Source organism: Drosophila kikkawai, chromosome 3R (assembly GCF_030179895.1).
Source record: "Drosophila kikkawai strain 14028-0561.14 chromosome 3R, DkikHiC1v2, whole genome shotgun sequence".
Lineage (NCBI taxonomy): Eukaryota > Metazoa > Arthropoda > Insecta > Diptera > Drosophilidae > Drosophila > Drosophila kikkawai.
The window spans coordinates 7,750,119-7,776,129 of record NC_091731.1 but is presented as its reverse complement, the minus strand read 5'-3'; the positions used below and the strand labels follow the sequence as shown (position 1 = coordinate 7,776,129).

The window sequence follows — 26,011 nt, the reverse complement described above, 5'->3', positions numbered from 1 at the left end:
TCCATCCTTATCATACCCCAGCAGACAATTTCCAACGAGAATCCAGCACCCATCTCTCACAAAGTAGAGTTCCCTTAATTCCACAGTCGGAAATGAACATGCCTAGTTTGATTGACAAGACGCTCAGAGAGCGCCAAAAAAGACCTGGGCAAGGTAATGACGAAACGCTCGAAGGTGTAGGGGAGGTGTAAGCTTTGTAGCTGCGCTCCAAGTTGCTGCTTTTATTGTTGACTCTGAGCCGCCAGCGGCACATTGCGCAATTGTCCGCTCATTTGCGATGCCTCTTTTTCAGTTCGCTTCGGCTTTGTTTACCGCCGCGTCTCTGTCTCAGATTCAGCCAATGTTGCTGTTTTGAGAGCAATTTGGCTTTGCCTCTTTTTGTCTTTGGCATTGCTGCGGCGCGTTGTCCGCGCCCCGCTCCGCTCCCCCGAGTCTCTGGCTATCCCAGCCATCGACTGAGTGCGACTGCCGTCTGGAGCTGAAGTATTGCTGGTTGCGTTCGTTACCTCCGCTCTGCTGCTGCCGCTTCGTCTGCTGCGCCGTCGGCCTCCAAACACATGTATACATAATAATTTTACTTTTTTCTGCCGTTTTCCAGCTGGCTGCTTTTTTACTTTTAAGCAAAAGTTTTTCATTCACCGTCAGTTGGATTTCGGTTCGCGCAGCGATCTGTCACAGCTTTCAGTAGAGTCGCCGCGATTGCGAGGAAGCAGAAGTACCCAAACAAAGTCGCCGACATCTAATCCACCACCGTCGGATCAGCAGGATCGTTGGACTACGCCCTGTATATTCATATCGACCTATCTGGAAAGGAAAAGTGAGTTCAAGTCGCAGCAGCAAAGTGGCAAAAGTGGCTTAGGATCGAACCTTGTGAATAGCTAGCACCCTTAGTACGCCCAATGGCGATTCCAGTCAAACTAAGCGAAAGTAAAGTACAAACTCTAAAAACTGTTTGAACGCCTTTTCAAGGAGAGCCCCGGAAGACTCATTTATCATGGCTTTTCTTGGGACAAGTCTCGCAATATCGCCTCCAACCTGTGTTCCGTCAAAGTTGCCGACCTATCCCAAGTGCAACTAGTTCAGCTCATCTTTGATAGCGCAAGACTTGAGAAAGTCGGCACTCACTTCTCTTACAGCGCACTCATGCAGACGATGACAGCGTTTCACACTTTGGACAGTGCGTGGGGTAGGCACGAGGAAGTTGGGACGGTGAAGGAAAGAGGAAGAGGGGCCAGTAAGGCCCACGACCCTTTACTCAGAGTTGAAAGCAAGAAGAGTTTCACTTTCAATTGCGACACCCAGGCCCGCGGGAAGGGCCAGCTGGCAGAGTTCGGTGACTAACACGTGTAATTAAAAGATGCTGGCACAGAAGACCAAAACAAAAACCATAATTCGAATGCTAAGGCCCGCTGAGCACCTCGGCGAGTGGCGGTCTTCACGGCGGTGGTGTCTTCAGAGTTTACGATCTTTGAGATTTCACATTTCATTGCGCGAGGCTGTGCAGAAAGTACGAATGTGGATAAGTGAACAACGGGCCAAAGTCATGTAAAGTTTCCCAGTTTTGGGTGGGAAATGTTAATCATAAAAAGTAAAAGTGAAATTAATACAGCGGCGAGGCGGCAGCGGAGACGACAGCAACGTCAGGCGGCGTCGCATTAGCATACAGCGCATGGCGGTGGCAACAACCACTGCACCACTTTAACAATTGCCGATTACAATAAGCAAAGCCAGCAAGACTTCAATTGCCCGGCTTCGGCCTGACTATCAATGTCAGCCTCGGTTTTTTGATCTCCTTACAATGCATGAAGTGTTGCATTGCACGTCCACCTTGATTGACGCTGAGCATTAATGCCCACTGCCCACTCCCTGGCCGGTTCGGAGAGATCTGCGTTCGGTTCAGAGTTATCATAGATTCTACGCCGGACCTGACTGGCACCTCGGTTGCAACATGGCAAGCCCTCATTGAAAGTGCATCGCCAGTCTATGGCCGATTCGAATGCTAGCGACAGAAGATCCGCCGGAGCGAAGACTCACGGTCATTTAATTTTAATTCCTCTTAAGAAAACTAATTGTTGGTTGCATATCAACACAAAGATCTCAAATCGCCGCGGTTACATGCTACTTGCAGCCATAACAAGGGCTTTGACCGAAAAATGCCGCTCGTTCATCCCTCCACATCAGTCGTCGCCATCGTTATCGCCCCACTATTGCGATGATGTAATGTCCAATGACCGAAATTGCCGAAAAGACGCAACTGATGGCAGACCATCCGTCGTGACATTGAAGCGTGCGCATTGTTGATGCAGCTGCTGGCGGTCAGGGGCCTAAAAACCGCTGACTCGCGTGAATGTGACGTAAAAGTAACGACGTAAAAGACAGACGCGCCGAACTGTGTGCCATAATCGATGAGTCGGTGTAGAAACATAACGCCAATTGATAAATATCTTAGACCTACGACAAAAGTATAAAAACATAGAGATTACCAAGATTGTATGCAACAAGCATAGAATATATTTTGTAAAGCTCTTCTTTTTGGTTGCTTACAGATTAAGGTTTTGTTTAAATTTGGCTACTCCTAATGCAGACACAAAATATCTAGACAAAGATATATGTACATATCGGAAGAAATATACTTATATAAACAGGATAAATAAACTTGACTAAGATTTAAAAAAAACTTCTAATGCTTTGGGTTTCACAACACATTTTCATGACAATAGACCAGTTTTCGGGAAGGGTAAAATATAGCCGTTTACATACTCAAATGATTTATGATGAAAAATATTTGATTAGGGTATTTCGGAATTTTCAATAAATTATTATGAATTGTTCGAAAATTAGGATAACAATTTTACACTGAAATACAGATATGCATATACAGTGTATATGTAGTATTTAAATGGTATTCGTATTTTTTTTTTTTCATTGAAAATAAAATTTTCATTTAAATTTTTTTGAAATTACTGGTCGATAACAAATTTTTAAGACCATTAGTCTCCCATTTTTTTAGATATCACCTATTAAAATTAGTATACTAATTGCTATGTATATATCTAGAATAGTTAATAGTTTTACATTTACTGTATATAGAGACATAGAACAAATGCAATAAACTTTTTATTTTAAATATTTAAATTTCAAACAAAACACCTAAAATGACATAAACTACAAACACTTATTTCCTTTTTCCTTTCATCTTTTTCTATTTTGGACAAAGGTCATCTTGAAGCATTTAAGGGGTTTCCAGACAATCCCAAAAATTTAAAGAACTTGCACACTTTTTTTTGTTTCATACAAACAGTAATTTGGAAATATTTTGTCAATTAAATGTAGTTATAAGTACAGAGTTTTTAATTGCTAAAAAAATATTATGTTTGAACTTTATTTTAAAAAACTGTATTTCTAAATGTTTTTGGTTGACTGAAATTTGAAAATTTGTTAGGCAGAATATGTTTTTATTTAAATTATAAACTCACTTATACAACACTTGGTTTTACGTCTTCTTATGTGATTTGGTAGTTACATATTAGTAATTATATGTGCATAATTGTGATGTTATTTGTCAAAATGTATCATCAGCAACGTGGAACATCGAGTTGTAACCTTATTTTTTCTCATGTTTACAAAGTGAGTCTCACTTACTCTTTGAAACCTATTGGGATTTCTAGAGGATTTAAATTGCATAGTAGTGAGAAGTGATACTTTGACCACATTTCTTTGAACCATCACCGATATTTCGTCATTCAGTCATTCGTTATTATTATTAGAATATGCACTTCTAATTTGAAGGTAAAATTCCTAGTGTTTTGGAAGTAATATCAGGTTAAAGTACCCGGCTACCATGCCCGCCTTATTGTGTAGCAAAGCTTTGAGTTCGATTTTAGCAAAAATGTGTTTTCCAAAATGTTGTTAACAATAGATGAAACAGTTTCGTACCGATCATCCATTTTAAATACAAGTCTCTTACACTACAAGACATTCCGTGAACCTTTAAATATTGCATCTTAATAAAGTAAAACTTGCGGAATAAAAAGCTTAAATATTTCTATATGGAGAATAATTTTATTCTTGTAAATATTTGGAGTTCGAAGATTGTTTGACAATTACTATTAATATATACTCTATATACTACTATAGAACATTAAAACGGACAGTCGGACATGACTCGCTCGGCACGGCTTTTGATGCTGATAGTTTATAGCCTTGAACATTAGTCCTTCATAGCGTTGCAACCTTTATTGTACAATAAGGAAGATAACTAAGAAAGTGCACCTGTACTTTGCCCTTTATTCAAACCATTACTTTGGCAGCTATAAAACATTATCGACTCAAAACTATATTTTATATCCAAGGGAGGAATCATATTTTCATTTTTCTGTGTTTTGCGTAATGTTTCCTAGTAGTAGGATATATAAATGTATGTGCATAATGTGTACTATATAAATAATATACCTTAGTTTGGTAGCGACCTTTTTACATTAATCAGTACATCTTTAAGTTTTAATTCAACACAACAAAACTCTAACTTAAGATGTATTGCAATCTGAAAATGTATGGTTAATAGTATAACACAGAAATTGAAGAGACCAAAGTTGTTTGATGTATAACTCCCTAAATCTCAAATTATTTTATAGCATTAATCACAAAACAAATCAAGACTACTTTTAAAAATCAGATGGTACCAATTTTCGTGATTCTTAAATTCAGAAAAATCTGTTTATATCAGTGCACCGGAAAAGATTCGGACACCCAACTCATCGGGTAACAGACGCGACTTGAAGCAGTCGGCCGAGTCGAGTTAAAAGTGAAAGTCTTGCCGGATCGGAGCGGAGCGATTTGGGTCGGCGAGCAACCTAGTGGTTAGTCACCCAGACCTCCATTGGTTGTCCCGGTCGAAGTCCCCATAACAGACCCGGCTGAGCCGTGAACTTTGCAGCGAGCATTTACATTGAAATTGCAATTTACAATTTACTTAATTGTTTCTTATTCCCATTTCGTTGGCCAATTTTCACTCATTAGTGGGCATTGGCTTGTTTTCACTGTGGCCACGGCTGTTGAGTAATAACTTGCCCGCACCTAACCTTGAAAAGTGATTTATCAGTTGATATATTTTCATCCATCAACTAAAGTTGAAACTGGTGAATCAAGAGTAATGTAATGTATGTGGTCGAAAATTTCGTGTCGTGTAATGCAGAAGTGTTTTATTTATTACATTTAGAAAATGCAATATTTTTGAAGATCGGCGTCAAGTCGTAAACTCGACATTATGCCAAATCAAGAAAGAAGAAGTACAAAAGCTGCAGATAAGTTTGATAGTTGTGAGATACCCAACATCCAAGGAAATATTGGTAAAATGAATTTAGTAACAAATGTTAACAAAACGAGAATAAATGATGTCACAGAAATTTTATTGTTTAATAACTCGTATCCGGGCTTTCATGGTTCGTGAGGGCGGACGTGGACATGGCAAGATTTTCAAACAAACATTCAGCATGCAACCGATGTAATTGTTGTCACCAAACTCGGAATGCAAAACTTTTGTTTCACTTGGACAGAAGTACAGATGACATGGCTAAATAGATTCCTCTCGTGATGCTTATTAAAAAATTATATAATTCATGGAGTCGAAAATGCCTCCTTGGCCTTTATGTACATACATGTGTTTGTTCTCGGTTGGTACCGGGCATAAAAATAACGATAGCTCCTATAAAAAATTATAAAACTTAAAAAATGCATAGCCTGTCGGGATATCTCTGTGCATTTTCGTGTAATCGACTTCAAAAATAAAATTTTTTTTTTAATTAAATGATTATGCGCAGCCTCTTTTTTTGTTACATTATAAAACAAAATTAACTAAAAACAGCGCACTGGGGACCATGGCATAATTATGGTCAAAAGGAATAGCAAAGATTCAGGAACTTAGTGAACTGAATTAAAGATTATAGTTCTTTTATGTGTTTCTAATCATTTGCTGCGGGCGATGGGATGTGATTTAGGCCAAAGGCGCTGAAGGTCTACAATAACAATAAAAACCTTATTCATTCAAAATTTGATATACGCGTATACTATTCGTGTTGCTATATATGTATGTATATCCAATAAAGACCTGTTTTTCATTTTAAAGTACACGAGAATCCCGATAAATTAAAAATAGATTCAACTCATGTCTCCTGTTTCTCAAGATATTACCCATAAACTAATTGCTATTGCACTGATCTTGTATACTTACATTTACTATATGTACATATATGTCAGGGATGGGGGGTCAATGTTATCGGCCATGGTAGTTTCCTTTTCTTTTCTAAGCGCAGTGAGTCGCAATGACTAAGTAGTTCGTCCGCTTTCCTTCACAGTCTCGCTCGAACTGACTTGCACTTTTCCCTTTCTCTACTTTCTCGTCCTTCTCTACTCGTCATTGCGCCACACTCGGTAGGGAATACTCTCTTTTTCCCCACCACGCTCTTTCTTAATAAGTTCTCTTCCTATTCTCTCGTTGTTACTTATTTTACTCTTCCTTTATTTCCATATTCGATACACTTGGAGACTTACAAATAGTAATTACAACTGACATTTCAGGGTAATCTCCGACACGGCCTTCCTGACTATAACACGACCTCGTGTTGCTTAGTTCTACATAAAATTGGCCTCAACCTTCATTGCCATAACTTCGCAATAATCATCACTTAGCTTCTTTACTCATACTGCTCTACATAACTCTTCAATATCAATTAGCTTACACTGCTAGTGTCTTCAAACGTTGGTTTGGCGGGATAATCTTTTACGACAATAGAGTACACGCTCTCTTCCGCACAAACCCAACAGTTTGGATATCAATTTTGCATTCCATCAGACATTAACTTAGCAGGATATTCCTTAACACACCGTTTAGAGTACACGCTCTCTTCCGCTCAAGTTCAATCGTCTGGCTACCACTGTACCAAACTCTTGCCAGGCTCTTGCTGCACACTTTGCAACGCTCACACGCACCTTTTGCGTCACGGTCTCTCTGGACCCTCATAGCCTTATATTCCACCAACGAGTGCCTCAATCGGCGATCTCTCGCTTACACTTCCAGTGTCTTCAAATGTTAGTTTGGCGGGATAATCTTTCACGACCATAGAGTACATGCTCTCTTCCGCACAAACCCAACAGTTTGGATATCCATCAGACATTAACTTAGCAGGCTATTCCTTAACACATCAATTAGAGTGCACGCTCTCTTCTGCTCAAGTTCAATCGTCTGGCTACCACACACACATACCACAGTACCGGACTCTTGCCGCACCTTAGCGACGCTTCACACAATCATTCAAATTTAGTCCCTGTGTATGGCACTACCTCAACCATCTTAAAATACAGATCTCTTGCTTTGATTTTATGGTACCTACGAGTGCCTCAGTCGGCGATCTCTCGCATTCATCTGCATCTACCTCAACAGGCATCGCAGGCAACTACTTAAAATTTCGCTTACTCGACAAATATCTCAAAACATATCGGCCACCATCAAGCTTTTCTATAATGACAAAGGGTCCTCTTCGGATCCAGCTCTGTTTGGTGCCGTTCTTCATCTTAATTTTCCATCTTCATTCCTTTATCCTTTTTTTTTCTTTCCTTTCTCATTCTTAACAGCTCTTCCATTTTAAATTCATCTTGCCTTTAATCTTAGTGCTCTTCCTTTTGCACCATTTTACCGACAGCTCAGCATAACACAACTTTAAACTTTTCTTTGTCTATACTTTTCTCTGTCATGTGGTGGTATCAAGCCCAGAGGATGGGTCCGATTGGCATCTCTTAAGGACTTGCATTGATTGCACTACTAACTGTGCAGTTCGCCGCAAGTTGCACCCCGCCAAGAGCATCTTGCCATCACCTCTGCGGTCCTGGTATCCAGCCAGATGACTACTTTAGAGCTTTACACATTATACAACTTTCAACAATCTTTAAACTTAGTCATTTCCAACAACATTGATAAATCTTGCTGAGTCTATTTTTTTTTTTTTTTTTTTAACCCAAATACATAACGGATTTATAACTTTGATTAATAATCAACCAACAAAATTTAAGGGACACTACTGGCAGACAACACTACCTCACACCTCTCTGTATTTTTTTTTAAAACCCCTCTTTGTAACTCAATTTAATTTCAATTATCTTTAGTTGTTTATAAACTATATCAATAAATCCTGAAATCAGTCACGTGAATTCTGGACACAAAAATAAATCCACATACTATATTTTAAAATCATACGATTTTAAGTATGGCCACCGATGATGCACTTAATTTCAATTATTTCCGCAATGATTACATTTGCAGTCAGTATAGACTACGAACTCTCATCTGAGCAAATAATGCCAAAAATGTTAGAATAATAGTACGCCAACCAATGTTTCCAATTCATATGAAAGCTACTTGGACTCCACAAGACACATAGTTCTACCAATATACTGCACCAACATAAGGGTCTCCATTAATTAATTAATTATTAGTATTGAAACATATCCACAAGAGCTTACACCTGTCAACTAAATAACGATTACAGGCTCACTTGTAATAGCACTAAAAGACGTTCGTTGTAATTTCTGAAAATCGTAATTTCACGTAAAAGTACTTGAAGTTAATGAATCGGTTTCCCAATTTGAGAAAATCGAGACAAAAATTTTTAAAAATAAGACGCCAATTCAATAAATGGTCTTACGCCTAATTACACCGATTGAAAGGACAAATTTTTAACGTAAGAATTTTCTAGGAATTGGGTCTGATTTCTCTACCGCGTAGCTCATAGCCCAGACACTGCGTAGTAGGTTCGAGAAACCCATATTTGGCAACGTTAAATGAAAACCCTGGTACAGTCAACATATAATACAATTTTCAGTCCTCGGGAAGCCTAATCTTCCGAGCCTGCCATGACCAACACGTCATCCATGCAAACCATCGCAAACAATTATGCTAAACCCCAAATGCTTTAACAATTTCATCATAAATATAGGAGACGCATTCTTCAGTTCAAGCTGCACTGCTAAAGATTCATATTGACCCTCCGTGGTCACAAACGCAGTTCTTTCTATCGAATCTGAAATCAATGGCAAGGGACATCTATCAGATACTGTATTTGTGTGTAGTTCTTTATAATCAATGCACAATCTCTCACTACCATCCTTTTTTTTTTTTTTATTTATAGTTTTTTTGTAACCATTAACATTGGGCAAGCGAAAGGAGAACAACTAGGTCTTATTAATTTTGCTTCCAACATTTGCTGAATTTTCTCCCTTACTATTAGCTTCTCGTTCTCACTAAAGCGATACATCGTCTCTGAACCGTTTTATTTATGTTTTATTTATTTACAGTTTGAGTTCTATAAATATCGAATTTGTTACTTTGTAAAGTAACTCCAAAACCACGTTGAAAAATATCTTGTCCAAATATCATGTCATATTTAAGGCAATTTTCATCAACTACGTGAAACAACAATTCAAATTTAAATCCTGAAATTTGTACGGTGGACAGAATTTGCTTATTGCTTTTGACAACATTGTCACCTATGCCTCTCAACACTACCAGATTATGGAATCTCTTTCCGGCAAGGTTCTCGCTGATGCTTTCTTTCACCAACGAGCATTCGGAACCCGAATCGAAGAAAAATGGAAACCGCTCACCAGATTGTATTGCAGTTTCCTTAGGCTGAAGTACCGCACACATGTCCACTCTCTTCTCGATGTTTATATTCGCTGTTGCTGTCCCCTTAGTACACACTGATGCAATGTGACCAATGTTGCCACACCTATAACATCTCACGGCTTGTCTGCTGTTGCTAAGGGCTGTTCTCGTCTCATTTCTTTCCTCTGCTTTTCTCTTGCGGCACTCCATTGCTTTGTGTCCAAGTTTTCCACAACTATGGCATTTTATCGGCGTTTGCGTCTTGAACCTCTTCTTTTCCGGGCCTTGCTCCACTCCAGAGTATTCAGATTTTTTTGCGAACGTATGAGCTTTCAGTTGTTGTTGTAGCTCCGCACGTGTTTTTAGATTTGTTGTAAACACTAATCTCTGCAGTCTGGAATCAATTTGGGATGTATGAGCTAGGACCAACGATACAGCAATTTCTTCGTGCGTCATTCCTTTCCACTTGGTCAAGAGTGATGTAACCAACCGGCTGGAGTACACGGAGAGGCATTCTTCAGGATTTGGGCTTCCCTTCAGCATGTCTAGCAACAATGCTGCAGGCGTCTCGTTGCCTTCGTAGCGTTCCATGAACAATTCCTTAAATTGTGTCCAGCTCATCCCAGGGTAGCAAATTTGCGACAGCCACTGCGATGCGCTACCGTGAAGCGACTTGCTGAGCGTCATTACCAAGGATGCACCTTCTTGCGGATGTTCAGATAAAATCAGGTTCGCCGTTTTGCACCATGCTGCTGCGTCTGCGTCGGCAGCTTCAGGGTCGAAAGATGGTAGCACTGCAGAAAAGGCACGTGCGCCAGGCGTCGACGTGGACTGTGCAGCTTTCAAAAGTTCTGCAATCACTTTGCTTTGCGCTTCCAGAAGTGTGCGCCAGCCATTATCCGGGTTGTCTTGTAGGGGTGGTGATCCCACTTCTGATGTCAGGGATGGGGGGTCAATGTTATCGGCCATGGTAGTTTCCTTTTCTTTTCTAAGCGCAGTGAGTCGCAATGACTAAGTAGTTCGTCCGCTTTCCTTCACAGTCTCGCTCGAACTGACTTGCACTTTTCCCTTTCTCTACTTTCTCGTCCTTCTCTACTCGTCATTGCGCCACACTCGGTAGGGAATACTCTCTTTTTCCCCACCACGCTCTTTCTTAATAAGTTCTCTTCCTATTCTCTCGTTGTTACTTATTTTACTCTTCCTTTATTTCCATATTCGATACACTTGGAGACTTACAAATAGTAATTACAACTGACATTTCAGGGTAATCTCCGACATATATGTAGGTATGTTTAAAAATACATACATATATGAACAAATGTAATAAACTTTAAAATATATTTTAAATATTTCTATTTTAAACAAATCCCCTCCAAACGGAATGAGATAAATGTAAATATTTGTAAATTGTAAATATTTGAAGTTTAAAGAATGCTTGACAATTATTGGAATCTATGTATATTGCGAGTGCCGAATGTTATAGTTATTTAATAGATTCCATTATTTTAAAAAATTAAAAGAGTTCATATCTCAGAATAGAAACATCGGTTTATGTTGAAAACAAAAAAAATGAAGTTTGAGTTTTTCCTATCATTTTCAGACTGAAACGGACACTAAATGTAACCCTCTTTAGCCGAATGCCGTTAAGAAATGCTCAGACAATTGATCTTTTGCGAGATAATAAGCACCAAATTACAAATTTAATCTGGCTTAATATCTTGTCGGATTTTCATGCCGCTCTTAATTGAATTATTGTCAGGCAGCTTAAGAGCAGAATACGGTTGCTTCACTGCTTCCAGTGTAGCATTTATTGCACTTGCGTGTTTTTGCTAGGTGCACCAAACTCAGAAAGCGAAACATCTATTAAAAAATTAAACTTTCATTTACCGCCTTGGTATGAGGAAATTATGGCTACTTTTTACGGTTGTCGACATTGACGCTACCATTGGCATTTCAACGACACAAAGCCAGTACTATAACGAAAATATAATACCTATATATATTTATATCAAATAAAGCTAATAAGATAACGCAGTTAATATTCACAGTTTTGCTATGTTGTGTTTGTGCATATTACAAACCTGAGTTTCCGACTCTAAAAAATCGTCGGAAATCGAAATGTAGCAACTTAGTTCCATTGGATATAGTTTTGTATAGATATTGTACGCGTCCTCTATCCCTATCCCTCTTTAATCGGCTCTAACTAAGCAATTACAACAATTTTATAGTTCGAGACTTTTGACTTGATAATATATGGTTTTAATATACTGTGTTACTTCTTCCTACAATTTAGCTTGTGGAACTTTGGTTTCTAGGATGAGGTATTTTTATACCCAGTACTCCGGTAGGTACAAGGGTCTTATAAGTTACTGCCACCCGAGGGTAATTCAAACACAAGGGGGCATCTCCATAAATTATATTCAAATGTACATGTACTATATTGTTCAATTCACCAACTGGAGCCGACTATTCCATTTCCGTCTTTTCGCATTAAACATCTGATATCAGAGACTAATTCATTCTTGATAGGCAGAATTTTAAAAATTTGTTTGGGCAATGTCGGTGTATCTGACCAAATGAACTTATTTGTATTACACACCAGTGGGTTACTCCGCAGTACAAAATTTTCAAACATCGTTTTGGTTACTGTCGTCCAACACAAAATCCAAACAACGAATGCATGGGCTGTAAATTATCTGAAATTCGACGATTAATATATATGTACATGTATTAGGTTTGCATTAAAATGGACGAAAAGTTTTTTAGTTATAGTCTCATTGACGCATAGTAGCGCCTGTCTAACAATTAGCGTTGCAAAAATCGAAAAAATCATATTGGCAAAAACGATTTTAAGCATGCTTATTCGAAAATTTCTCAATTTTTAATTTTTTTTGTAGAAGATATGAGCATTCAAAGTTGAACTTTCTTTCATTCTTTGTATCATACAAAAAAAAAAATGGGTAAAATGTGTCGACTTACAGGAAATACCATATTTCCCAAGAACCATAAAACCAATGGTCATGGTTCTTACTTTAAATGATAGATACATTCATAAACTGTTAATGAACCTAAAAAAAGGACACTTTGGTTTGGGCTTGAACAGGTAAATCGAAACCTTCAAGGTGTCCATTTTTTCACATTTTTCTGCCTAAAATAGTCTTTAACTTCTGAAGCCGATGAAAGTCACCGACTACACTATGTCTACACAGAAAAAAAATACCGGGATAAAGTCGCCAAAATCAATCCCAAGTGGGCATGATTTCGAGCTAAGGTCGGATTTTCTTAATATAAGAACGAACATACTTAATTTTTTCAATCTCGAAAATTCTTGATTCAATCCCGCTAACCTTAAAAATTTCAATCCCAATTTTTCTTAATTTAATCTCAAACATTCTTAAATTTTAATTTAAAAATTTAAATTTAAATTTAATTAAAAAAAAAAAAATTTTTTTTTCCCGATTTAGTCCCCGAAATTCTTAATTATTTTAATCCCAAAAACCCTTGATTTAATCCCTCTAAAGTTCTTAGTGAGAAGTGAAAGAGAAGTTTTTATTTAAATCTGTAATTATAAAGCTACAAATGGTTATTAAATTAATTATATTAATGTATAAATCTTATTAAAAGCCACTTAAACTTACTTTTCCTAGTTCCCGGTCGGGATTCGAACCCATGTCTCAGAAATCACAGACCGTCCGCTTACCAACTGGGCCACTGAGTCAAATCAAAAGCTAATGTCGGGAACGCGAATACATACAGTTTCAAGGAAAGAGCAAAAATGTTATCTCTCTCTCTGAGCTAAAAATAGATTTGCTGCTCTCACCAAATTTTTAAGAATATTTAGGCTTAATTCAAGAATGTTTGGGCTTATTATGCCTCTATAATCCCAAAATGAGATTAATTCAAGAATTCTTACGCTCATTTTGTCATTTTAATCCCGAAACGCGATTGATTCAAGAATTTTTAGGCTTAATTTGTCATTTAATCCCGAAACGGGATTAACTCGACTGTCTAACCCCGAATCGTACTTAAAAATTTTAATCCACCACATCGAAAAAATCAAGAAAAATATTCTTGATTTTTTCGTTCTACCATTTTTTCTGTGTATAAGTTACGTGGATCTTTTCTGGATCAAAATTAACTTTCATCGACTGCGTCGAGCTGCGTTTGCGAAAATGCAAGGACAAACCAAAACTACTCAGGGTTAAATATGGGCAATTCCACAGAAAGGTCCACCGCGGCCAAAAAACTTAAACTTCTCTAAAATGTTTTTTTCCAACATAGTAACATTAGGAAAAGGCCAATTGATTAAATTTGAAGGGCTTTATACTTTACTAAAACAAACTTCGAAATATTGGAATGCATATTTGCGCAAACACGATTTTTCATTATTTTGATGAAAAACATCATAAAAATGGGTTTGTTTTCTTTTGATAATTACATCCAAACCGAGGCATTATGCTTTGACTGTTGTTTACTAACATCACTAGAAGAATGCAAAAAGTCGAAATAAAATGGATATATGCTCTTCCAATTTACTTATAATAGTAAAAATTATATGCAAAGTATGATGATAACAAGAAAGGTAGCTAACTTCGGTACGCCGAAGTTTGTATACCCTTGCAGATTGGTTTTCTTATTTATATTATAAATTACAATGCAAAAACAGACACTAAACTGAGTTTCAAAACATTTTATCTATACTTATTATGTTTACAGTTTGACAGTTACAGTTTTACATTCCCAGCTTTACATTTTCTCTACATCTACGGATCGCTTTTATGGCAACTATATGATATAGTTGTCCGATTTTCATAATATGGTTACCAAAATTCTGAAATAATACTAAAAGCTCAAGTCTCAAAGTAGATGAAAATACGTTGAAAAACAACGAAGTTATAATATTTTCTATTACTTTCCCCATCGTTCCTATGGCAGCTATAAGATATAGCCGTCCGATTTTTATAAAATTTATATTATATATATAATTCTGAAATAATACCAGAAGCTCATGTACCAAAGTAGATTAAAATACGTTGAAAAACAATGAAGTTATAATTTTTTTTCGATTAATTTCCCGATCGTTCCTATGGCAGCTATAGTGGTCCGATTTTCATAAAATTTTTACCAAAATTCTGGAATAATATAAAATGGCTTTATCTCAAAAATGATGCAATAATATTGAAAAACAGCCAAGTTATAATTTTTTTTCTAAAAATGTATCGAACATTTGTATGGCAGCTATATGATATAGTCGTCCGATCCGGCCCGTTCCGACATATATAGCAGTGAGAGTATATAAAAGACTACATGCAAAGTTTCATTCAGATAACTTTAAAACTGAGGGACTAGTTTGCGTAGAGACGGACAGACGGACGGACAAACGGACGGACAGACGGACGGACAGACGGACGGACAGACGGACGGACAGACGGACGGACAGACGGACGGACAGACGGACATGGCTAGATCGACTCGGCTGTTGATGCTGATCAAGAATATATATACTTTATAGGGTCGGAAACGTCTCCTTCACTGCGTTGCAAACTTCTGACCGAAATTATAATACCCTGCAAGGGTATAAAAAGCTCGCCGCGAAAGTGACTTCTATTTTTGTCGCGTGCGAATCCTTAAGTTTTTTAAAATTTTCTTAAAATTGAGCAAACACTCAAAATCAACATTTGCACCAATTATAGTCCGAGGCAAGAGCGATAAGTTAACATTTATAAAAAAATGAAATGTACTTTTTTTGATTTGAATGCGTACGATTGTCGCGTGCGACATTTTGGAAATGCCCATATACAAAAATACCGACACAATTAAACAATTTTTTTTTCAGTTTTCAAATTATTTTTATTTGAGCAAATACATAAAAATAAAGATAAAAACCAACTTTTAATTAAATTAACTTATCATCGTGACCAGAAATAAAGTAAAGAATTTAAAATATATATTTATATGACAAATAATCGCCTAGCCGACGATCTTCTTCTTTTTTTGTTTTATGTTAATTAGTTTCTAGTAGAAACGGACAAAATATTTTTAATTTTCCACTTTAAGTCCACTTCTTATAAGTCAATAAAGTAAAATTAACTAAATTATTCTTCATTTTCAGCGCGCACAGCCCATTAACTATGGCGATGACCAATTGCTTGACCTGGTACGTCCTGATCGTGCTCATCGCATGTTGTGCTAACTGTCTGTCCGAGTCTGGCGACGCCTGGCGGCCGAAAGCGACCGGAAAGCCCGCCCTGATTCGGACCGAACTGCGATTCGGACGCGATCTAGATCCCTCAAAGGTGCGGGTGGTGAACGTCAAGTCCAGCAAGGGCGACGACGTGGAGATCCTAGTCGGCAAAAACAGCCGCAAGGCCCGTGCCGAGGAGGCGGCTGGTTCCTTCTTTGTGCGCAGCTCAGATGTCAAGCGGCCTCTCATTCCGCCCAAGAGCAACGCCAGCGGTCGCCAGCTGATCTTTGAGCACAGCCCGGCGTTGCTAAAGCAGAGCGAACTGGGCCAGCAGATGGAATCTTACCGGCAGCGCAAAGCGGATGCTGAGCAACGTCAGGCGAAGCTCATCCAGCTGCAGCTGTCTAAGGCTCAGAGTAAGGTGGCAGAGTATCAGGCGGTGCAGGGCGGCTCCCGCCGGGGCCGGCAGCTCGTTTCGGAAGTGTCCTGGCAGCCGACATACACTCAGTTTACGCAGCACAGCCCTCGGAAGAACTTTTCGTTTTCGCCGGATTCTCAGTGGCAGTTCGGGGATACTTTGCCAGGGGTGCCGGGCCTGGCTTCCGGATCTGCAGTTAGCTTCCCGAGCGACATGGAGTACGCAGCCAGCGACGCCCACGAGTACTTCACGAGCGACAGAGGGACACGCGCCTATGCCAGCAGTGGCACTCAGAATTACCGGCCACAGAATATAATCACCAAGCACAACTACAAGGCTCTGCCGCAACAGTCCAAGTACGTGACCTACATGCCTCACTCCGTGGTTGTGGCGGCCAGCACGGCCGTACAGACGCCCTCAGTCGCAGACCATCGGCAGTCAGTCCCGTTTGGCGGGTACGGAAGACCCCAGCGCAACCCCATTGGTCAGAGCACGCACAGCGTCGTCGATGGACCGGCCGTGACGGTAATCGAAGGCGTTCGCGTGCCGGATACCGCTGAGGACAAAGTGAAGACCTGGCGCAACGCACGCGTCTTAAACAATCAGCTGGTGCCATATCCCGAGGGCTACAGGCCTCCTCGCGTGCAAATGCCCAGCTTCGATAGATAGATGCGGATGGTGGATGTGTTTCAGCGTATCTGGTTTTCCGGGTATTGGGTGCTAAACGGTTAACTGATATATTTATTGGTTTGTTTTTGTTAAGCTATTTATAGAAGTTCGCATTAAAGTTGTCAAGGAAAGTACAGAAGTCTATTTCATAAAATCATTTACAGTTAACACTCGAAGGTCCGATTTGCGCAGCAATCGGGCGCACGATGTGGCGTCGAAGGTCAGATAGACGACGTGCATCGGCGTTGTCTGCATGAATCCGTTTTCGGACAGAGTGTAGCGGTATGGTTTCAATAGTTCCAGATACACGAACACTGCCGGTCGCTTCACCTGGATGCTGATGCTGATACTATTCCGGATTACGTTGCCAGTAGTTAGACAGGTCCTGGAGGCGATCTCGTACTACAGAAGTGAATAGTGATTAGCTCTGCTTTGCTAAGAAATATCGCACTTACCTCCAATCCGGGGTCTTCAATGCCGATCGCTGCGGCAATGCTGGCGGGAAAGAAGTAAGTTCTGGAGATTACCTCCTGGCCTCGGCGCAGCTGAAACTCCAAAAAGGCGTTGTATATGGTAAAATCCCCATTAAGCAGTTCCGTGATGGGAATGACCTTGTCGTACTGAACACCATTCGGCCGCAGGGTAACTACCCAGCTGGTTGAATTGCGCGGAAGCAGCTGGGACCAGAGATGGACATTGGCTGTGACCATCAAACCGCGGGTGTTTGGCTGCAGCTGGTCGCAAATCAGTGAGATGTTCAGCGAGTTGGTTGGCCGGTCGTAGAGGGCAACGATAGCGATGGGGGCGAGGAAGTCACGGGCCCAGTATTGAAGAAGCTAGGAGAAACAGTTTTTATAATCTAGATAACTGACTAATCTGTTATGGGACTCACCTTCCAGTTACCGTAGACATCAATGCTGGACCAAGATGGCGCCACCCATACATCATTTAGTTGCCAGTAAAGGGCGCCCATTGTATTGTGTGGGGTGTCCCGAAGGCTTCGGTACAGTTCCGTTTCGGTCTTGGTAGCCATCGCCTGGGCAATTTGGCTAAAATAGATCAGGGCGTTGGGATAGTTCTCGTCCTCTGGCATGGGAAGCGGAAGGTGTCTCTCGACCAGAGTAATCACGGGAATATTTCCCAGTGGATGGTGTTGCCGGTGGTTTAAGAGAGGAAGGAGGGCGTCGTCGTCGTTCTTGCTGCGCTGCCAGGCATAGGCTCCGGGAAAGCTCTGAAAACCGTATTCACTAGCAAACCGAGGGCGTGGATAAATCTCTGGATTCCAAGCATCCTTTAAGTAGTCGTAGAAGTGTACTGGGGGAACAAGCCATTTTAGTGATAATCCGGTTTTTGTGCTGCAAATTACCATCGCCGTTGTGGTTGTCCTGTGGGTCTCTAGAAATGTAGTTATCCTGCTCACTCGCCTTTCCATTGGACGGAGATGAAACCAGTGGCTGGGGCCGAGAGCCATGGGAAACTATTTTCAGTTCGTGAATGACATTGGCCAGGTAAAGCTCTCGGTACTCGCTTTCGAATCGTTCTCTATCACTAAACGTTCCATACCAATTCTGTACCAACGCGGCTTCGTTCTCGTTGTTGGTCACAAAAATGGCAACGCTGGGGTGATGCGACAGACGCTTGGCATTCTGACGAACTTCTTCACGCACTGAGGACAGAAAGTCGTCGCTCACCGGGTACATGGCGCATGCAAACATCATATCCTGCCAGATAAGGATGCCGAGGCTGTCGGCGAGCTGGTAAAAGTAGTCCGACTCGTAGACCCCTCCTCCCCACACTCTCAGCATGTTCATGTTGGCTTCCTTGGCCGACCTTAGTAAATGACCAACTTTATAACAACGAAAATGTACATTTATAAGTTCGGGTTAGTTAGTGATAAATTGCTCAAGATAATAATGATAAATACGCGAAATCAAGTTCAAATTTTTCAGTAGTTGCTTAAAGTAAGCTTGGTAGTGCTCCGTCAATTTATGAAATATGGTTCAGTGGTTTCGGATTGTTAATATTATTGTAAATTTGATTTCAGCAAAATATGGAGCTTTTTAGCCCAAGTTTCTACTTTACAGCGAAATTCAAGTCAACAAGTAAGTGTTCTGTTACGTACCGATACAAAAAAAAAAAAACTAGGAGAAAAACGCAAAAGAAAGAAATGTTGCTGGAATAGACTGAAGCAAGAGTGATCAATTCAAATATGTATAACTTTGGAAAAAATATAAATTGAGATAACTTGGAGCACCTAATACAAATTTGTAAACAGTTTTGGTTTTCATTCTAATGAATTCCACAAAGAAGACCACCGTGTACATGATATGTATATTTACACTTAACCGATATTGATGTGAAAGATTCTTTTTACGCCTTTTATTAAATTGATTTGTAAAAATCGACAATGTATGTATCTGTGGTAATATTACTAAATAACATATATATGATCACTTGGGACTTACTTTGTTCATTTCCCTGTAATTCTGGCAGAATGTCGGATGGTATATAATTGCTTCCCTTCATAAAAATTTCGATGCCGTTGACACGGAAAAGGAAGGTATTTCCCAAACCGTCTGGGGCAGGTACCTCAACCAATTCTAGAGTGCGGAAACCAACGCCGACAGACTTGTGAGACTTGGTCTTCGAGCGGATCTCGGGTCCATCAGCGCCTATCCAGGTCTTGAGTGTGAAATGAAGCGGATAAAGTTTCTGCTCGCCGTAGCCATTGGGCCACCAGGTCACGACTTTCTCCTGCGAAGCATAAGTAGCACTTAAAACACACGTACACCCATCAGCGCTCAATTAGTAGCCGGTACTCACAATGGGCACAGCTTGATCGAACTCAATTACCGGCGCCAAGAAGCTAATCGATTTCGATACATAAGTCTCCACCACCACCGGACGCTCCAATAGCTCGCTGCAACTCGTAATGGCCCTCAGTAAGCTAGTTTCTCCAACGAGATCAAGGTCACTTACACTGCATATAGAATAAGTCTTCCGTAGAAGTTCTCCTTGCCCACCGCGTCTAGATAGCAGCGAATGTGCATGTTCCAGTGCGAGTCGTTGCGCCTGACGTCCACGTCAACGTCGCGGATAACGGCCACCTCGTAGATCTCAAGCTCTACGTTCTTCCAGATCCCAGCAGAGGGGACTGCGGGACCCCAGTCCCAGGAGAAGCTCGCCTGCATCTTCCGCAACATATTCATATGGCACTCACCGTGATAGCGCTTGTTAGGGCATTCCGGCGGCACACTCTTGCCATCCTTGTCCAGAGCTTGGGCCCTTGAGAGGGCCGCCAATACAGGCGAGAGAATCACCACCTCCAGCAAGTTTTCTGTCTGTAGGAGAGTGCTGACGTCATATGAGTAGCGCACGAACATGTTATCCGTGCGGCCCAGGAGCTGATGATTCAGACGTATCTCCGACACCGTGTCAATGCCATGAAACGTTAGATTTATATGTCCTCGTTTGTAGTGATGGACGTCGACTTTGCGGGACAAGTACAGAGTAAAATTAAATAATATTAAGAGGATGTGCTTTTGCATTGACCGTCTGTCAGTACACTAGACATTCGTATCTTGGTTTAGCTTACGAAACATAAAATACATCTTATTTGTTAATAAGTTTCTAATTGGGCATGCTGCTACAACAATGCTACTTAACTTACTTAACTTAAAGGCTTGCCATTTTTTAGCTAGGCGCCTAATACCATTCTAATATGACCGTGCTTTGTTTTGTTTAGAAGTTTTTGGAGTTGAAGGTGCAATTATCACTTACATATATATTACTTCTTAAAGAAGTAGTTTTGTATTTCGGAAGAAATATAATTTTAATTTACTTAAAAAAATAATTCCTCTCGTTTTTTTAGTCATCGAAAACGTGTTTTTATACCCGGTATTCCTTATTGGTCGGTATATATATATATGCTTGATCAGCATCACCTAGCTAGTCAATTTAGTCATGTCCGTTTTTCCGTACATGTGAAAAAACTGATCTCAAGCCAGAATTGCTACATTTGGTGGCTAATTAAAATAAAATTTTTTTTTTAATCTATGGCAGCTTCATGATATAGTTGTCCAATTTTCATTAAAAAAAACCAAACCAAAATTCTAAAATAATAAAAAATTTCTATATTATAAAGAAGACAAAACAGCGAACTGTAACTGTAAATATTTTTCATAGTTTATATTAATTTGTTTTTAATTATTTATATATACATATATGCATATACATATACCGAAGAGAGCTTCCTTTATTGTTTTATTTATTTGTCTCTTTTATATTGTTTTTGTGCTTTTAATATGAGTATCTCTTTTATTTTTATTAAATTTAAAATTGAACAAATAAAATTCGACCATTGACAGCATGATTCCATTATATTTTTTATGTACTTATTTTACCTAACTTTCTTTTTTTTTACTATTTGAGCTTATGTACATATATGATAAAAAAAAGTTTTTGTGGGTAAAATCTCGAGAAATCGATTTTCGATGGATCATGTGTTATATACCAAAAGGTTAGCAAGGACCTATAGTGTCTCGAAGGGTTAATATCAAGATATAGAAGCAGTTTTTAAAAAAATATGCAAAGCTTAAAATTACTTTGCTGAATATTTTTTTTTGAGATCTAAAAACCGACCTACACACTAATGGACATAATAAAAGGTATTTTATACTCTTGAAGGGTGTTATAATTTCAGTCAGAAGTTTGCAACCCAGTGAAGGAAAGATTTCCGACCCTACAAAGTATATATATTCCTGATCAGCATCAAAAGCCGAGTCGATCTAGATATGTTCGTCAGTCCGTGTCTACGCAAACTAGTCCCTTAGTTTTAAAGCTATCTGAAGAAAACTTTCCATATAGTCTTCTGAATACTCTCATTGCTATATATGTATGTATGTCAGAAAGGGCTGGATCGTACTATATCATATAGCTGCCATACAAATGATCGACAAATTAAAAAAAAAATTATATCTTGGCTATTTTTATACCCTTGCAGGGTATTATAATTTCAGTCAGAAGTTTGCAACGCAGTGAAGGAGACGTTTCCGACCCTATAAAATATATATATTCTTGATCAGCATCAACAGCCGAGTCGATATAGCCATGTCCGTCTGTCCGTCTGTCCGTCCGTCTGTCCGTCCGTCTGTCCGTTTCTACGCAAACTAGTCCCTCAGTTTTAAAGCTATCTGAATGAAACTTTGCATATAGTCTTCTATATACTCTCACTGCTATATATGTCGGAACGGGCCGGATCGGACGACTATATCATATAGCTGCCATACAAATGTTCAAAAAATTTTTAGAAAAAAAATTATAACTCTGCTGTTTTTTTAAATTTTTGCACCATTTTTTAAATATGGCCATTTTATATTATTTTTGAGTTTTGGTAAAAATTTTATGAAAATCGGACGACTATATCGTATAGCTGCCATAGAAACGATCGGGAAATTAATAGAAAACAAAGTATAACATCGTTGTTTTTCAACGTATTTTCATCTACTCTGAGATATAAGCTTATTTTATTATTCTAGAATTTTGGTATAAATTTCATGAAAATCGGACAACTATATCATATAGCTGCCATAGGAGCGATCGGTAGATGTAGAGAAAATGTAAATGTGTGAATGTAAAACTGTAACTGTCAAACTGTAAACGTAATAAGTATAGGTAAAATGTAATGAAATAATATCTGCAAGGGTATACAAACTTCGGCGTGCCGAAGTTAGCTTCCTTTCTTGTTTAACATATTTTCAAAATTTTTAAGATATGGTCATTTTTTTAATAATCTAAAATATTGTTTTTTATTAAATGATTAAACTTTCTTTCTTTAATTTTGTAAAACCCAAATTATTAAACGCTATGCATAAATATACAAATTTTATATATTCCCTTTTATTTTTTGTTTCTTTTAATTTGACCAGAATGGATCGAATGGTTACATGTAGTACTATATAAAACTCAGAAATTGGAACTGGACATTCTAAGGGAATATATTAACTTTTAAGATTAAGATTTTAAGGCAGCTTTTAATCGAATATATTTTAAAGAAAAATCACCCGAAAATGGTAAACTACCTATGTTTATTTGGTTTGAATATTGGATCAAAAGAAAAAACTATCAGTTTATTATATGTATATAACATTTATTAGTATGTAAAAATATTGGTTTTTTAAATTAAAATTGAAACATTATTCGACTTACATATGGGAATGGCTAGATCAAAAATATAATGTATACTATATAAGGCTGGGTTTAAGGTTATAAATATTTATTCATACATATGTTCTTGAAATCGAAATTAATAGCTTTTAGTTTTTGTATTTCTTAAAACTCATTCTAATATGCATTAATCTTAAGATTGATAATTGTTCTTGAAAATTGGATTTATTTTCTAAGTAAATTCAATAGAATAAATTGGAACGAACTTACATTGAAAACGATTCGAGTAGGTCCAATTGTCGTAGGCCAGCCAACGCAGGTCAATGTCATTATAGGAGTGTAAAACTTGGGGTCCGAAGGCGCTATATATACCGGAGGGAAGGGTTTGGTCGTCTCTACTCAGGGCTGTGAAGAAAGATAATAATTGAAACAGTCCTCTTCGTCCGCAATAAAATCCGCCCCGATAGCCCCTTATATTAAGTAAACAAACCGAAAGTTAAAAGTGCTGAAAATGCTGATAGTATTTTTTACTAATCGCATATAATTTAATTTATGGCTTGCGGGCTGTATTAGTGCGCTCAGTTGAACGATTAGACAACCAATTTTCGGGCAATTATGCTGACCAAAAGCGTTCCGCTAAGAGTGATTTTAGTTATTCTATTACTCACAGCCGTTTTGATTAGTTATCATCCAATTGTTTCCCAGCTCTATAACTTCCACCGCGTCCCCTAGGACGCTGCAAGCAAGGGATCCCCACAGAAGTCCAACCAGAAGAGGGCAGTAGGCGCCTCCTCCGAACACTCTGCAGTTGTCCCCAGCCGTCATATGGATATTTGTGGTCAATCAAATTTACTGAAGCTATTTTAAAGTTGACGGTGGGCCCCACTCAACAGCCTAAATGTATAATCGGACACCAGAGCGTCACACTAGGCGAGGAGTTCCTCCAACGACTAAACAAACAGCGGCAAATAGCAAATGCGACGCGACGATCTCTGTTGGGGAATTATTGTTCGTGGCGTCCCACGCCAAGTGAGAGTGGGAGAATGTGAGAGAGGCAGAGAAGAGTGAGAGCTGGAATGAAACCCGATAATAAATTTCATTTCAGTGTCACGCTACGCTCAGTGCATCAGCTGTTTTTAACCCTAGAGATTGCCTCGACTTCGCAATACCTAAAGAGTCGGAAATACATTTTTAATAACTAAGTCGAATGTGTTCACATATTTTTACAAACATATTAGAACTAACAATATATTTCTAATTGCAATTCGTAGTACGTGAGCTTTAATAAAATTATGAACTACAGTCTTGTATATATTTTCTTTTATTCGTTTTTTAATTATTTAACAAGAAAGGCTCGATTCTTAATGATCCGATAGCTATCTGCAACGGTATAGCTTCCTTTCTTGTTTTCTTTTAATTTCCCGATCGTTTCTATGGCGTCCCCGACGTTAGAGTTTGATTTGCCTCAGTGGACCAGTTGGTAAGCGGACGGTCTGTGAATTTTGAGACATGGATGGTTCGAATCCCAACAGGGGATAAAGAATTGGAAGGAGCTTTATATAATAATAATTAAATTAAATAATTAAATCTTATTTACAGATTTAAAAAAATTCTTTCACAACAATTTTTAATATAATAATGTTTGGTATTAAGAATTAAGAATTAAGAAATTCTTCAATAAAAACAAAAAACCTCCAAAGAAGATCTTAATATGCTTGCGCTACTTTCGTAACCGAATGATCATGATTTATGACCAAAATTCTGTTTTTTTTTAACACTGTACCTTGCGATTTTTTATTTTTTTAGAATTTTGTTTTTAATTTTATGAAAATCGGACGACTACATCATATAGCCACAATATATGTAAATAATAGTGTAAAGCTGTGAATTTAAAACTGAGACTTAATACTATACATTAGTATATTTTTTAAAGGTTAATGCATGAAAGCTATTATTACTTTGATTTTGTTTAGCATATATGCTTATTTATAATTTATATTATAAAAGATATTTTAAACATAACATATAGTTTTTTGTACGATTAAAAAAAACTTTTTTTGAAATTGAATCAAATCCAAATTATGTATAAATAAATTTACTTTATAAATCTCCAGTTAGTTTTCCTTTTTATTTGACATGAAAATAGATCGATTCTTAATTTTCCAATTGCAAACTGCAAGGGTATACAAACTTCGGCGTCAGCCATATCTAAAAGCTATAAGCTTGTTCCGTAGCCGAACTGCTCGTTACACAAAGTAGATGTATTGAAAACCAGCAAAGTTTTTTTTAGGCTAGATCGACTTGTCTGTTGATACTGATCAAGAATATATAAACTGATATAAAAAACAAGAATTTTTGTCATAAAATCGTGACCATTTGGTTATGCCCGTATGATACTGTAATGCAGTTTTCATTAATTAGCTACTTCATTAGAACCTTGAAAGAGTCAACTATATTGTCATTTTGGTTGGATTTTGGTTGGATTTTGCTTGGATTATTTTGGTAATACGACTACGGTCACACCGACGGTAAAAGGTAAACAAAAAAAACGGCCGCCATTCGCGACGTATTATTATGAATTTCTGAATTCCTCGTCGAAGTATTCTTGCATAAATAATTGCAGAATCCTTTAAATTTGTGTTTTTAACCTATAATGCTTAAATTTTTTAAAATTATTACAAAAAAAATAATTTTAATTAATTTTACAGCGCAAGAACCTTGCTACCGCAAAACATATTATTTTTGCCAATTTTCTAATATATTTTCAGTTCAAAAAACAAGCGAAATGATATAAAAATAAAATTCTCATTGTGAGACCATACTGTCAATGAACTGGCTAATACATTTTTCAATTACAATTTTCTTCATTAAACCCGTATTTTGTTATCGAGTATCTAGTATATAATATGTAGATCTATCG

The 26,011-nt window shown here is 38.3% G+C and overlaps 2 protein-coding genes across 3 annotated transcripts; one reads left to right on the top strand and one right to left on the bottom strand.

The window, feature by feature from the left end:
* The first annotated feature begins 664 nt into the window (after positions 1-664).
* On the top strand, positions 665-16,942 carry LOC108073463 (uncharacterized). The gene is made up of 2 exons (XM_017165099.3): positions 665-817; positions 15,768-16,942. The coding sequence occupies exon 2, from the start codon at positions 15,787-15,789 to the stop codon at positions 16,924-16,926; it is 1,140 nt and encodes a 379-aa protein (XP_017020588.1). The 5' UTR covers positions 665-817; positions 15,768-15,786; the 3' UTR covers positions 16,927-16,942.
* An 86-nt stretch (positions 16,943-17,028) lies between these two features.
* LOC108073462 (beta-mannosidase) lies at positions 17,029-24,028 on the bottom strand. 2 transcript variants are annotated; one of them, XM_017165098.3, is made up of 9 exons: positions 23,760-24,028; positions 23,362-23,496; positions 19,906-20,416; positions 19,750-19,846; positions 19,392-19,680; positions 18,293-18,772; positions 17,819-18,240; positions 17,382-17,762; positions 17,029-17,328 (listed from the first exon to the last, which is right to left on the bottom strand). In XM_017165098.3, the coding sequence occupies exons 1-9, from the start codon at positions 23,914-23,916 to the stop codon at positions 17,068-17,070; spliced, it is 2,733 nt and encodes a 910-aa protein (XP_017020587.1). In that variant the 5' UTR covers positions 23,917-24,028; the 3' UTR covers positions 17,029-17,067. The 2 variants fall into 2 exon arrangements, with proteins under 2 accessions (XP_017020587.1, XP_070143218.1); XM_070287117.1 differs by having other exon boundaries at positions 19,392-19,677.
* Between the last annotated feature and the right edge of the window lie 1,983 nt (positions 24,029-26,011).

What these genes read in the sequence shown, in the direction of transcription:
- LOC108073463 (XM_017165099.3), top strand. Translation starts at nt 15,787, where the DNA reads ATGGCGATGACCAATTGCTTGACCTGGTACGTCCTGATCGTGCTCATC.
- LOC108073462 (XM_017165098.3), bottom strand. Translation starts at nt 23,916, where the DNA reads ATGACGGCTGGGGACAACTGCAGAGTGTTCGGAGGAGGCGCCTACTGC. An exon ending in AGACTTATTCTATATGCAGT is followed by an intron (nt 19,847 to 19,905) that starts GTAAGTGACCTT and finishes TACGAGTTGCAG; the next exon opens with CGAGCTATTGGAGCGTCCGG. An exon ending in TCGATCAAGCTGTGCCCATT is followed by an intron (nt 19,681 to 19,749) that starts GTGAGTACCGGC and finishes TATGCTTCGCAG; the next exon opens with GAGAAAGTCGTGACCTGGTG.